The 14,490-nt window shown below is 33.9% G+C and overlaps 3 protein-coding genes across 3 annotated transcripts; 1 reads left to right on the top strand and 2 right to left on the bottom strand.

Moving 5' to 3' along the window:
- Window positions 1–750: 750 nt before the first annotated feature.
- Window positions 751–4,014, top strand: LOC109176169 (glycolipid transfer protein 1-like). Its single transcript, XM_019325613.1, has 7 exons — window positions 751–809; window positions 900–1,033; window positions 1,423–1,478; window positions 1,852–1,982; window positions 2,310–2,445; window positions 3,568–3,696; window positions 3,949–4,014. The coding sequence occupies exons 2-7, from the start codon at window positions 916–918 to the stop codon at window positions 3,982–3,984; spliced, it is 606 nt and encodes a 201-aa protein (XP_019181158.1). The 5' UTR covers window positions 751–809; window positions 900–915; the 3' UTR covers window positions 3,985–4,014.
- Window positions 4,015–5,519: 1,505 nt separating this feature from the next.
- LOC109176167 (kinesin-like protein KIN-10A) lies at window positions 5,520–9,568 on the bottom strand. The gene is made up of 6 exons (XM_019325611.1): window positions 8,669–9,568; window positions 7,946–8,101; window positions 7,765–7,872; window positions 7,508–7,618; window positions 6,082–7,416; window positions 5,520–5,962 (listed from the first exon to the last, which is right to left on the bottom strand). The coding sequence occupies exons 1-6, from the start codon at window positions 9,290–9,292 to the stop codon at window positions 5,807–5,809; spliced, it is 2,490 nt and encodes an 829-aa protein (XP_019181156.1). The 5' UTR covers window positions 9,293–9,568; the 3' UTR covers window positions 5,520–5,806.
- Window positions 9,569–10,353: 785 nt separating this feature from the next.
- LOC109176168 (probable plastid-lipid-associated protein 6, chloroplastic) lies at window positions 10,354–13,402 on the bottom strand. The gene is made up of 4 exons (XM_019325612.1): window positions 12,968–13,402; window positions 11,492–11,728; window positions 10,938–11,064; window positions 10,354–10,815 (listed from the first exon to the last, which is right to left on the bottom strand). Exons 1-4 carry the CDS (start codon window positions 13,220–13,222, stop codon window positions 10,601–10,603), a joined length of 834 nt encoding a protein of 277 aa, XP_019181157.1. The 5' UTR covers window positions 13,223–13,402; the 3' UTR covers window positions 10,354–10,600.
- Window positions 13,403–14,490: the final 1,088 nt, after the last annotated feature.

Raw genomic sequence — 14,490 nt, 5'->3', positions numbered from 1 at the left:
TTCAAAGGCACAACAATATGCTTTGGAAGAAACAACAATATGCTTAGGAAGGCACAACAATATGCTTTGAAGGCTTGACTAAAATTTTTTGTATTAAACTTCTTAATACAACTAAAATTTTTTACAAATCTCATTTTATAATGGTATTTAATAATTCTTTACAATAAAATAATAAGATAAGAGTGTCGGAGTGGTAGTGAGTGCATTTTTAATATAAGAGGTTGAGTGTTCAAATTTTAAATCTGAGGATGTATTTATTTTGGACATATTAATGTAATATATTGGTGGCAAACATAATTAATTTTAAATATGTATTAGATAATATATGAGTTGATATGTGAGTATATTAACATGACACAGATGATGTCGGCCCCACACTATACTACATGTACCTCTTAGCTACTTTGACCAAAAAAAAAATTGTTATTTATAATAAATATAGAATAGATACAATTGTACTTTATTTGGGAACTTGGAAGTTGTCCGCCCCACACTATACTACATGTACCTCTTAGGTACTTTGACATAAAAAAAAAATGTTATTTATTATAAATAGAATAGATACAATTGTACTTTATTTGGGAACTTGAAAGTAGTAGGTCAAGACCGTTATTGTGGAAACGACTGCTTCGCCTAATCTTGCGTCTGCTCCCGCCTGAATCCAATAGAGAATTAGATCAAACAAATGAAAAATAGAGAATTAGATCAAACAAATGAAAAATAAAATAAGAATCAAACACAGAAAATATACGTAACTGCAAATATTATTGAAGCAATTAAGAACATAACCTTTTTTTGTTCCATCCCAGGTAGATTGTCGATCTTCCATTCGATCTCCGCCATGATTTCCATCTTGAAGATGCTGATGATTGTGTATATATTATGCACTGTACGTACAGGGGAATTATAGCAAAGATGGAGGGAACTCTGTTTTCTCCAGCTTTGGAAGCCCTAAAGCTTGTTAAGTATGAACGAGGGGACATCCAGACCAAACCTTTCTTAGATGTCTGCAAATTCGTCTTGCCTATCCTAGGTTTTCGTCTTTAATTTCTTCCATATATGATCTGCTCTTGTTTTCTTCTTCTCCTTCAAGATATATAATATATCAACATAAATGTATACCCCAACTATCAGCTTAGTCTTTTAGTTGAGATGAAATATATCATAGTGTGTGTTGAGCATATCAGTTTAGAATTTTAGTTAACATAAAACACTGCATATTATTTGTTTTCATTCTGCCTAGAGTCTTGTATGTATATGTTTAAAGATCGGTGGAAAAGATGTTTATGAATTGTTAATGAATATAAAAAAGTTATGAAGCTTATTACAAATCATGGAGAAGAAGAAAAAAAAAATTATGTAAACCTTTTGAGTAAGTATTTTCAATCTGAATTGACTAATAAGGTTAGTTTCTGATGGCAGATAAATTTGGAGCTTCCATGACTGTAGTGAAAGCTGACATCAGTGGAAACATATCAGTAAGAAAATTTATTTTCCATTTTTTCTTTCCTTTAAACATGCATACATATATACACACATATATATGAAGTAGGCTTTGAGGTTAAAAACAAGTTTGAATATTTCAGGTTTACAATTCATCAATGATTATAAGATTCCACTAATACAGACCCAAAAAAATTGACTATGGACATCTATTTATAATTTACAAAGATGCCTAAAGTTATAAAGTGTGACATATTAGTAATTATTTGAGTAGACACAGACTTTAGACATCAGTTATAAATAACTGAAACACTTAATATATATATATACACACACATGTTTAATTACGGAGTATTTGTTTAATTTATGACTAATTTTGACAATTTTCTAAGACTTATTGTGTTGCAGAGGTTGGATTCTAGATACAATTCCAACACAACAAGATTCAACTACTTGTACAGTTTTGTACAGGCAGAAATTGAAACCAGTAGTGCTAAATCCTCATCCAGCTGCACCAATGGCCTTCTTTGGTTGACAAGGTATGCGTGTGTGTGTGTAACACTATTAATTCATCGTATAGTAATCACATAAATGCAACAACCAGCTTGATTAGCGTGAGTGGCTATGCATTCTCATTCCTTAATAGATGTTCTTAAGTCCAAAACCCCATCTTATATAGAAAAATCAATATGACCCGCACTTTACTCTTTAATTGGGTCAGCTCAGTGCGAACGAAGATTAGTCTAAGTAGAGTTTAAAAAGTCTTTTATAATTGGAACCTACTCAAAACACCTCGTGGTCTAAAAAAAAATAAAAATGGCATGCATGCAATTGGTGAAACTAATTAAGATTGATGCATGGTTCAGGGCAATGGATTTCATAGTAGAACTATTTCGTAACTTGGATGAGCATCGGGATTTGTCAATGTCGCACGCTTGTTCTCATTCCTATTCAAAGACCTTGAAGAAATGGCATGGCTGGCTTGCTAGCTCCAGTTTTATGGTATGTAGTTATGTACTTCTCTATTATATAAAAAATGTAGGGTGGGTAAATGGTTGTTAGCTGATTGGGTATGTGGGTTTGATTAGTTAATAGCATTAGATTAGATGATTGTAGAAATGTATTTGGTAAATTAGCTGTTAGCTAATTACATACAAAATAACTCTCGTAAAAAGTTGATCAAAAAAGTTACTGAGTAGCTTTTTGAATTTTAGCATTTTGGAGCAATAAATTGTTACAAAAAAACAATTAATCAAACACTCATATTAATTGTTTAACCAAGTCAAACAGCTAATAATGATCAAATAAGTCAAAATTGACTGAGATGCTAACTATTTAACCAAACAGGGCCTTTAGATTAAGAGAAATCATATTTTAATTTGGTATAAAAAGATATTGGTCGTGTTTGGTAAATGGAGCTGATTGTTGTTAGCTATTAGCTGATTAGGTTAATTAGGTGGTATATATAACTAGTTGATAACATTAGCTGATTGTAGAAAGGTGTTTGGCAATTAGCTATTAGTTGATAGCTGAGCTAATTGAAAAAGTTATTTTGAACAGCTTTTTGAATTTTATCATTTTGGAGTTACAAAACACTAATTAACCAAACACTTATATTGATTTTTTTAACCAAGTCAAACAATTAATAGTGGTAAAATAAGTCAAAATTGACTGATAGACTAATTATTTTACCAAATAGGGCCACTATGTTCACATGTTATTTAGAACTAATTAAAGAAGTCAATAACCTTGTGGTTTAGTGGCACAAAGTAACTTTTCCAATTGGGATGTCATAGGTTCAATCCCCAATAGAAGAGGTATTGACTCTTTGTACTTCAGTAACTTGAGAAAGTAGTACTATATAAAAAAAAAATCAAAAAGGCTAACATCTAAGTAACCTTTCAATTAATCCATCTTGCATCTTTGACCTAGCTAACATGTAAGTAATATATTCACTTATGATAACTTGACCGTGTGAATATGATAGTGACACTACTCTATATCGTCATTAAAAACTTGACACATTATTTAAACAACCATAGACTTTGAATGAGTCTTGAAACCTAAACATTTTGCTTTATTCTATTTTTGGTCTTCTAATTACTACTACGTGGGATGTAAAAGGTGGTGATGAAGCTTGTTCCGGAAAGGAAAAAGTTCATTGAGGTCCTAGGTGGAGAGAACAGCTATGGCGACATGGAAAACTTCTGCACAGCCTTTTCACCAATACTTAAAGACATCCACAAATTCTTGGTAAGTTGCTTCTTCCATCTCCTTTTTTTTTTGGAGTAAACATTTTTTTTTTTTTTAAATTAAGACTGAAAATATTCAAAGATGTGATCAATTCTTCTTTAAAATTTAACTAATATTAATTTTACATAGCTAATATATATATATATATATATATATATATATATATATATATATATATATATATATATATATATATATATATAATATGTATGTATGTATATTATTTATTGATCAAATATGATTGACATGCAGACGAGTTGCGGATTGGACCATATGAAAGCTTCGTGATAGAATTGAGCCTTCAATGAATATATAGCCATTTAATTTTAAGATTTTTTTTTTTAAATTTACTAATTAAGAATTCAATTGTTTTTTTTTTTTTTGGGCTCTGTATATGTATTCAAGGATATTCAACATTTGATTGTGCTACACTTCTATGCTCTAACTGCAGTTTTTTTTTTGTAATTAAAAAATGGAAGATATGCCCGCATTTGGTTCCACTTCTAAATTGTAACTGCATTTAAATTTATATTTTACAATATATATATATATATATATATATATATATATATATATATATATCCACATTTGGTTACGTTTCACTCCTAAGTTTTAACCACATTTGGGTTCACATTTGATTATGTTCCACTCCTAAGTTCTACCTGCATTTATTTTAATTTAAAAAAAAAAATTAAAGGATATGCCACATTTGTTTTCCACTTCTAAGTTCTAATTGTAATTTTTTTTTTAATTTAAAAAAAATAATATTGGAGGATATGTTTTAGTTTTAAGTTTTAATTGCAATTTATTTTTTTTATTTAAAGAAATAGGGTGGGGTGCGAGAGGGGAAGGCATAGGTGTAATAGTATTGTCGGCAATAATTCTAACACATATACAGAGGTTTAAGTGAGAACAAACTTCATGTAAAGAGTGTAGATTAATCTCATATGTCTATCTAAGATGAGATTGTCAAAAATAATACTTGTTACTCAAAACTCTTTACTTCATTTGTGTTATACAACACTTGTTACTCAATTTTCGATACTCAAAAATAATACGCACTTGTTTAGATGATTTTATATAGTTGTAAATTGGGTATATTGCATTTTAGAGTCCAGTTTGGTACTACTTTGGTGGCCAATTTAACCTTTATTTGACCGTGATTGATTCTGAGAGGAAATGAATGTTAAAAACAGCATGTCGTATCAACGGAGAGTTCTTAGAATTTTTCAGTCTTACTAGATCGGTGGAAAGGAAGGGAAAGGAATACGAGAAAAAGCTAGGGCTTCAATTCAATTCTGGGGAAAGAAAAAGCAACAAGCTTTGGTTGTTAATTTGAATGATTCAAGAGCTAATTAGACGTTAAAAATCAAAATAGATTAGTGCCCGTGGCGGGAAGGGGGTTCTCACCTCACGAGTGGATTCTTTAATTTTTTGCAGTGAATCCTACTTATTCTGGAATCGAGATTAGTGTGTAAAAGAAAAAGTATGTTTATAAAAAAAAGTTTTTCCAAAATCAAAAGAGCAATTCAATTTTCAAAATAAAGGATTTCTAACCATCTGAAAATTCATATAATATAGATAGATGAAATTGAATGGGGGAGTAGAGTCTAGCAAATCTGTTTAAAGTTCACCAAGTTCCGAGGTGTTTCTTATTCGAACTCTATTCATTATTACTATATATAAATATACCTTATAATTTATAGTAGATTGAAAATTTTGATATTATATTCAACCGAAAATTAAAATGTAAAGTGAAAGAGTTTCTTCCTAGGAATTTCAAAATTTTAATCAACATTTAGGTACACAAAAGGGAATCAAAGTTTTATAAACAATTACTGAAACAAATCATGAATACTGGACAAATACAAATTGTACAAATGGAAGGAAGCTAAGGTTAATCAAAATCATGCAAGTAATGAGATCAACTTAGCAAGCATAGAAGTTTTTACTTCATTAGAACATGGTCAGACTGATACTGAATTCCCATATGAACAGTGAAAACAAAAACCCCAAAAAATACACATCAACTGACTGATAACTAGTACAAGATACACAAGAAAATGAACCCAAAATGCACCAACAGCGCATCATCATCTGCCATTTTGGCTCAAAAGCCATCAACAGGAAGTAAATTCTGTACTTGGCCGAGAGGGAGCTGATTGAGGTGGCCGCCGTGTAATTGATTGTTGTTGCAAGTGGGAAGCTTGCTTGCCGATGTTCTGGCTTCCTGCTGTTCTTTAGGCCCCGGTGCGCCTGATGAATCCTGAACCGACATTCCCAGACCATTATTAGTATAACATGAAAAACATAACTTATTATAAAGAGGAGTAAAAGTTGCAATTTGAAAGCTTCAATTTTGGTTTCTGAAGAGAAAGAACAAACCTTTGAAGGGGTCCATTTAACATACACTTCCAAATCGCGGCTGTTTTCATCTGATGGGTTGAAGTTCTCTTTCAAATCCTTTGCTTCAAAGAGATTCGTGTTCTTTTCAGCTGATTTATGTTCATTTGAGACACTCTTTGTCGCAGAATGCTCTTGAATTGTCTTGGCTGGAGGAGGGGATGATGACAAATAGCCACTGTCAAGCATAGGAGTTTCTCTCATGTTTTGAGACATTTCTCTATAGTTTCCACAGAGAGTGAATATGTTCTGTATTCTTCTTTCCCTATATGAGGCCCCTTCTGCATCCTCTTCATTTGCAGAAGATTTTTCCACTAAAAGGTTGCCTATTTGGCTCAACATATCTGCTGGCATACCCACAACTGCACTTGAACATATTGTCTTCTCCTCGACTACCTCTTTCTGCACCTCCTCGTCGGTGGAGCATTTGTTATTATGATCTTCCCCGTCTTCTTCTTCTTCTTCCTCTTCGAATACTGTACTCAAAGATACTTTGTTGGTGGTGAAAGTGGGTACGTCGGTGACAACATCTTCTTCACCGCCACTTGGATTGGAAATACTGTTGTACCCGAAAATTGTATCCATACTACTACTGCTATTTTCTGTTCTATAAACCCCAGCAGCATCTCGCTTAATTGTTTCCATATCGTAGGACTTAGACAAGTCCATGGACTTTACCATATCCGAATCGTCAGAATAAATCTCCAGTATTCTTTCTGCAAAACTGGTTTCTCCCCCCAAGTCGGCTGACCCTTTGGAACGATGAAGATCAAGCTCAATCTCTTCGAGGCGTCTTCTCAGCAAGTCTACTTCTTGTTGCTGCTGAAGCATTCGTTCTTCCATCTTTCTCCTCTCCATTTCGACGAATTTGTTTGCCATTTGCTGGCACTCTTGTATCTTCTTCTCTAATTCACTTTTCATCACCATGGTTTGTTCCTTTACCTTAATGTTAACCTCCTCTTCTTTACTCTTCAGCCCTTTCCCTTCTGCTGCAACCAGTTTAGCTCTCAATGCAGAAATTTCTTCTTCTTTTCTCCTTAGCTCCTTCTGAGCTTCATTCTTCTCCTTCTCCCTAAGCTTGTTCTCGACCTGCAGCTTGTAAATGAACTGGTCCATTGCTGCAATTCTTGATCCCAGAACATCTGCTGATGAAGAGTCATCACCGCCCTTGTCTTTGATTGGTGTAGAAGGACCGCGAACAATGCATTTTGCCTTGGCACCATACTCGAGGGTCGAAATAGTTTTGTACAGCTCCTTTGGATCCGGGCTGGCACACAAGATCATGAGAATTTTTGACTTGTCGTCTTCGAAAGAATCCTACAGAAAACGAATGAAGCGATATCAAAAACCAGAAGGGGAACTGGAAACCATCAAACTGCCAATTCAGTTCTAGATAATTTATATGCACCTGTAGAAGCATGGTCAACTTGCTATCTCTAAATGGCACATGAGAATCACCATTTGCAATGGATTCAACAACCCTCTTCAGTGCAATATTCCCCTGATTTATCTTAGCAGTCTGCATTTAGAGCCACATAATAACTATGGTTAAGAACTTGGCAAAAAGAACAAAATGAAGCATAAAAACTGTGGTTAAGAACTTGGCAAAAAGAACAAAATGGAGCATAAAAACTATGGTTAAGAAGTTGAATAAAGCATAGTTACCTGCATTTTTGCTTCAAAACCATTTTGTCCAGCTTGTTCTATATTTTCAGAACCTGCCATGTCAACAAGCATAAGCCGCCCTCCAACTGTTGGGACATCAAGAATTATCTACAAAAGTAGAACAGATAACATGTTAGATCAGATCCCAAAACACTTGTAACCAAGTGATTATAGAAATTACCAAGCAATGGCTTCTGGAACTTCTGTCATTACTGAGAGTGCTCTTAACTATCCTTCTCTTTTCTACTTTCTGGATCTCTTTTGATAGAGAGCCTGCATCATTCCCCGAAATAAAAGTCGCATTTTTTGCCCTTTTCCCCATGATTTCCAACCTTACCTGCAAATACAAACATATAGATAATTGGCACCATATTGCAAGATATGCAAGAAACCATACACCCAGGGTCCCTATACATAATACAAAATGGCCCCTTTTTAAAGTGGTGATGGCATTTTCACAGCATATGACTTTTTTACAATAGAAATTCATGCCAAAAGCAAAATGTTTATATCATTTGCAATTCCTTACTCAAGTAAAAAAAAAGGGATGATTTTCAATTTCCAAGAACATTAACAATAATCAAAAGATCATATATGCAATACTCTTTACCTCTAATTCAAACCTTTAACAAAAGTAAGGCAACAATTCAGAAGAGATAGCACTTATTACCATAGATTTGAAGCTATTATCCACTATTATTAGCTATTTCTAACTTCAGATTCATGAAAGAGAACATTATAGGATCATTTCCTATGTATGAAGTACTATTACCCAACAATAAGATGTCAATATTACCTTTTTCCTAATGCTATCTATAAACTGAGAATTGAGAAGAATATAAACTGAGAATTGAGAAAAATATAAACTGAGAATTGAGAATTGAGAAGAATTAGCAGTTGATACCTTAGAAGCATTGCCTTTAGACCATCCAAAACCAAAACCCCCACCAGTATTAGTTGACAACAGATCATAAATCTCCTCATTATATATCTCCAAGACAGTGACTTGAACAAAAGTCCCAACTCCAGAATTCTCACTCACTTCATCTCCTTCCCCCAATATTTCCTTCAACGATCGGTACACAATTCCGGGCTGCTTGGAGCTACCAAACATGGTGTGACTCTTCCCAGCACCGGTTGGACCGTACATCATAATGGTACATTTAGCCCCCAATTTCACCCCATTGATCCTCGCCTCGACGAATTTCTTGTAGAAAAGATCGATATCTTCTTCCTCGGAGAAGGAAACCCCGTCAAGGTGAAAGTCTCGGTAGCCTATATCAGTCTTCACCCTCAACGACTGGCGGTCGGCGTTCAACTTTAGGGCCGCCTGGGGCTTCTCTTTCCGATCCGGGTAGTCTCGGATCCGACCCACAACTTCCACCGGGTGCTCCGCCGGCGGGGCTTCTTTTGCGGCGGGGTTCGGGGATGGCCTGGCGAGGTTGAAGTTCAGGCGGTGTTTGGATTGAGGTGTCTTCGGGTTCCCGAAATGGGTCTGGTTCGATTTTGCCGATGGAGTGGGCGCCATTTACACCATAAAAAATTCAAAATGCTTTATGGATTTTTCTTCCAAATCTCGAAGAACTCAGAATTTGCGACGAGCTTTGAGTGTAGAAATCTGCAGTGAGGGCTTTTGGGCGTTTGAATTCAAGATTTGACTTTTGGGAGAAAAATGGCTAAAAATGGAGCAGAAGAAATGAAGGGTTTTTTTGAGGAATTAAGGCTTTTCATTGATTGAACTGAGGCGGATATGAGGAAAAAGAAAAAGGTATTTTTAGAGATTTTTCAAAGATTCAAATTTTAGTAGCCGTTACCACTTCTAACGACTATATTTTGCATTTTAAGCAGCGGGCCGCCAGTCTCTTGAGGGTCGGTTTGGGCCAGGCTCATATCTGTGACTACGAAAATGTCAATTTAGTCCTTCCTATATTTTAAAATATTTTTGTCTCATATATTTTTTTTTATCAGAATTTCAATAACTTTTATAAATTTAACTTATTAGGTTGTCCTTAAAAAATATATATATATATTAGATTGGGTTTGAATATGATTTTTTTGTTTTGGGTTTCAAAACTTTGTATAGTTATATATTATGTTATGTGTTTGTAATTATTATGCTATGTGCTTTTAATTTATTTATAGATACAAAAAATTAATTGTAGATACAAAATATTTTAACGGTAGACACATAATTTTAGGATCAGAGTTCACAATACAATATGAACTCTAGTCCATGGTATAACAATTGTGGCATATCACTACCACCAAAGCTTCCAGCCTAATTCACCAGGCAAATTAAAAAGTACATTTTTAATATACTAAATATACATTATTTGTGTATTGAATATACATTATACAAAATAATGTACTTTCAGTACTGAAATAATGTACTTTCCCTGAATACGATATACATTATTAATTATTAATATACTAAACGTACATTATTTTTGTACTAAATGTACATTATTTTATAACATACAAAAAATGATCCACATGGTCCACACAATAATGATAAACCTTCTTAATTATGAACTTTTAGCCCAAAAGATCTCTATATTGTTACAACTCATTAGCTCAACACAGATTCTGTCACTTAAATTTAAAATTCAGTTATAGTAATTCAAATTTCAAACACTTTCATGGTTTAATTGATACTCATCATACACATTTCTGTTTATTTCCTGAACAAAGGTAAATCAAATCATACCATTTGAGCTGACATGTTTGAACATTGAAGTGTGCTAATCAGCTAAGTGGTATTCTCTATACAATTGAGGCTTCACATTAGAACTGTGCATGGAAATTGGAAAGTTCACTATAAGTGACCTCCAAAAATCTAGGCAATGACAAAAACCCGAAGCTCCCCCCTATCGCCCCTTGTAATGCGCATATCAGAATCAGCGTATACGACTTCAAACTCACCGCTACCTGGATTCGATGGCGGCCTGATCGCATCTGGTAATCGGGGCACCTCCAGTGGTGGTAGTTGTGATAAGTTTCCTGTTGTCTTCACCGTCGTCTTTTCAAAGACGATCTTGATCTTGGATGTTCCTGAACACAGAAACATAAATGTGCAATCTAACTATCAACTTAAACTTTTAGTTGAGATGAAGGACATGCTTCAATTTGGTATCAGAGTCATGCTTTTAGTACACTTGTGAGAGGGGACCGACCTATAAGTTCAAATTTGTGAGCCAAAGTTGCAGTCACGTCAAGAGGCGGCAATGGCCAGGGGGCGCCAAGCTCAAGCTCAACTATATTATCAAAATCCCGACTAAACACATCAATCCTTTGAAATACCTGTTGATCATGGATTATACCATTGAAGTGTAAAATTTTCCGAATCTCAAGATTGAAGAAGTAGAATTGGTAACCTTTACTAAAAATGGTAGTAATGTATTAATCTGTATCAATAGTTTAGAAGTCAACCATGTAAGCATATCGGCATGAAACCCTTCTGAACAGAACAGAAGTCGACAAAAATATTCACAATGATAAATGGAAAATACTATGTGGACTCCGTTCTATACTTCCACACTCAAAATCTTGATGTAGACACTTTTATTGGACCCACATGAGAAAAATAACTTACCAGTACTTACCACATCAGAGAGTAAAAGTGAAAGAATTGATGTAGTAGAACTCATGATAAATATATTTTGGTGGGATTTGATACTTCTATAGTTCTATGCTTTTCTCAGTTTCGGGGATGAAATATATAGCTTACCTGACCAAGAGTTATCGGTAGTAATCTTCCTACTGGGGGGCCAGGGCGGCTTCCACCTAGGGTTCGAGATGAGAAAGCGCTGCTATAAATCAATTTCCATCTGCCTTGCAGTAGATCAAGATTACCTTCGAGATCAATGGGTCCCACAGCAGCTTCAAGCTCCTTGGAAGCATCATCTGCCTTCTTTAAATCATCATCACTTGCAGCAAGACCTCTGTTTAGCCCCGAAACAACACTCTGCAAGTAACGAAGCAAATGTGTCCAAGGTTCACGACATATTAGTAAAGCTTGGTTTGTATGTTTTCCTTCTCCTAGTGAAAGTCTGGTAGTACTGTAAAACATAGTTTAAAACAGCAAATCCGATCAACAAGAAATTCCCCTCTCCTCCCTTTCTGTTCCTGAACTTCGTCTAAAAACATCACACACAAGAAAAAAGAAAAATGGTTCCTCTATAAATCAATTTTGCTTCTTCCTGTGAACCTTTCCAGCTTTAAATAACAAAGATTTCCGTGGAGATGAAGGCCCTGTTTGGTAAAAAATTGGCCTATAGGCCAATTTTGACTTATTTGATCACTATTAATTGTTTGATTTAGTTAAAATATCAATATAAATGTTTGGTTAATTAGCTTTTTGCAACTCCAAAAGGCTAAAATTCAAAAAGCTACTCCAAGCAACTTTTTCAATTAGCTTTTTGAGAAAAGAAATTATACCAAACAGCTAATAGCTAATTTACCAAACACTTTTCTACAATCAGTTAATGTTATCAACTATTTATACCCTCTAATTAACACAATCAGCTACCAGCTAACAACCATTTTACCAAACAGCCAATTCAGCCATTGCAAGTTTCACAGAATTGGGTCCCAACCAAATACCTCCATTGCATGTGTATGATATGTTGTTTATATAAAACATGAATAAATCTAAAGCTCATTTGCCCTTCTATTTATTGATACAAATCTTTTTTTACAGCTTCTAGACAAACAGTTTTCCTCACTGGTTTCTTATCTTCCTATTTCAGAGTTGCGTTAATCGGTGGGATTATCAAAACCTGAGGTGACCAAATTGAGCTCTAAGCACCTTTTCCGGAAAATGGAAATTAGACATCAAGATTTTCAATGCTTTAATGAACAAAACAACACCTATGGAATCGTGCAAAAAAACTCGTTTTTAACATGGATTAATCATAAACTACTCAACACCTTTTGGCATTAATTATACACTAAGTTAATGAATTGATCACATAGTTAGAGCACCAAGCCTCAATGCCATGAACAGAGAGAGAGTAATATAAATAGGTCAGTAAAAGAATAACCACATCGAAATTACCTAATTAAACACATGAAAATTTAGGCCAACTCAAAAGAATCAATAAACCCAGTATATTAATTAACAAAAATCACGCATAGATGAATAATTTTAAGGTAAAATTTGTATACATATACAAAATCAAGAATCAAGCTAAGATTTCCATACCAATAACTTGAGCTTCAGAGACCCAATAAGCTCAGCCTTTGATTCTTTATTTGGGTCGATGAATGTGACTTCATCAATACCAGAACTGCATGTGAAGCTTCTCTTGATTGGGTAGCTTTTCCTGTGAAAGACATCAGGGGGAAATCTTGGGAGATGGCGTGGGATGGTGGGAGATGAAGCTAGAAATGGAGAAGAGAGTGAGGGTTTGGAATGATGGTGTGGAAGAGAGAGGGTAGAGTGAAGTAGAGAAGCCATTGATGGATTATTGAGCCTTAAGCTCCGTGCTTCTTGGGTGGGGAATGGAAATATCTGGGATTTTGTGGGTTTTTTGTTTTGAAATTTGATTGGGTGGTGACTGTTGCGGGAGATTTCGAAGAGATGTGTAGAATCGTCGAAATTAAGACTGGACGCGATTGAGAGAAATGGACGTCCAAGGACATTAAGACATCGGCCCGGGGTAAAATAGGACAATCGTTATGTCATGGAACCGTGTTCACCATTCATGATGAACACGGTCTCAACAGTAACGGTGCACAGTTATTATTTTTTTTTTCTTAATTAATCGCGTGACTTTTTTTCTTCATTTTCACATTTCGCAGTTTCACTTCCTCTTCGCGCAAGCTTCTTCAACATTCATAAATTATGAATGTGCAGGCATGAATTTATGAATGTGCAGTTATTAAATTATGAATTTTTTTTTATGAGATTATGAATGTGCAGTTATGAAATTATGAATTTTCTGTTATGAGATTATGAATTTACAGTAAATTCATAATTTAATAAATGTTTTTCTTTTATGCGATTATATATGAATTTTCTGTTATGAAATTATAAATTTTCTTTTATGAGATTATGAATTTTTTTTATGCAATTATGAATTTACAGTAAATTCATAATCCCATAACAAAAAATTCATAATCTCATAATAGAACATTCATAATCCTGAACAAACAGCGCCGTTAACAGCACATTAACTATTTTTTTTTTTCTCGTAAAAACGATGTCGTTTGGGCCCGTGTTCATCATTCACGGTGAACATGTTTCCAAGTTCCCTATTTGGTAAATGAATTAATATATTTGGTCCGTCATATATTAATTATAGATACATAATATGTAGTTAACACATTATTTGCTTGCAATTAATATATTACTTTTAATTTATTTACAAGCAGATAATTTAAAAAAAAAAATTATAAGCAGATAATTTATTAATTGAAGGTCAGACATATTTTTAGATTAAGATGGACTCTAATCTATAGTATAACAATTGAAAATCATCCTTGCAGGCCTTAAAAAAAATCTTTTGGAGATGGCAAATGTACAAGGAATAGAATAGAAACATATCCATTGATTTTGGATCAATAAAAGCATGTAATATATCTTTTTTTTTTTTTTTAGTATTGATATATGACATGTTTTTTTTTTTTTTTTTGTTTCATTAAAAAAACAAAATAAGCATGTCATATATCAAGAAACGTAAGTGATAGAGTGCAAATTATATTTGAAAAACGAGTAAAATAAGT

The sequence above is a fragment of the Ipomoea nil genome, unplaced genomic scaffold (assembly GCF_001879475.1).
Source record: "Ipomoea nil cultivar Tokyo-kokei standard unplaced genomic scaffold, Asagao_1.1 scaffold0688, whole genome shotgun sequence".
NCBI classification, from domain to species: domain Eukaryota; kingdom Viridiplantae; phylum Streptophyta; class Magnoliopsida; order Solanales; family Convolvulaceae; genus Ipomoea; species Ipomoea nil.
The sequence above is the reverse complement of the archived record's forward strand: the minus strand, read 5'-3'. Positions and strand labels throughout refer to the sequence as shown.

Excerpts from the sequence above, each read along its gene's own strand:
- LOC109176168 (XM_019325612.1), bottom strand. The coding sequence starts at position 13,222 with ATGGCTTCTCTACTTCACTCTACCCTCTCTCTTCCACACCATCATTCC. Across the intron at positions 11,729-12,967 it reads CTCTGAAGCTCAAGTTATTG|AGTGTTGTTTCGGGGCTAAA; the intron begins GTATGGAAATCT and ends CGTTACTTGCAG. Across the intron at positions 10,816-10,937 it reads TCACAAATTTGAACTTATAG|GAACATCCAAGATCAAGATC; the intron begins GTCGGTCCCCTC and ends TTCTGTGTTCAG.
- LOC109176169 (XM_019325613.1), top strand. The coding sequence starts at position 916 with ATGGAGGGAACTCTGTTTTCTCCAGCTTTGGAAGCCCTAAAGCTTGTT. Across the intron at positions 1,034-1,422 it reads ATTCGTCTTGCCTATCCTAG|ATAAATTTGGAGCTTCCATG; the intron begins GTTTTCGTCTTT and ends TTCTGATGGCAG. Across the intron at positions 1,479-1,851 it reads ACATCAGTGGAAACATATCA|AGGTTGGATTCTAGATACAA; the intron begins GTAAGAAAATTT and ends ATTGTGTTGCAG.
- LOC109176167 (XM_019325611.1), bottom strand. The coding sequence starts at position 9,292 with ATGGCGCCCACTCCATCGGCAAAATCGAACCAGACCCATTTCGGGAAC. Across the intron at positions 8,102-8,668 it reads CTAAAGGCAATGCTTCTAAG|GTAAGGTTGGAAATCATGGG; the intron begins GTATCAACTGCT and ends TTGTATTTGCAG. Across the intron at positions 7,619-7,764 it reads GTTTTGAAGCAAAAATGCAG|ACTGCTAAGATAAATCAGGG; the intron begins GTAACTATGCTT and ends CTCTAAATGCAG.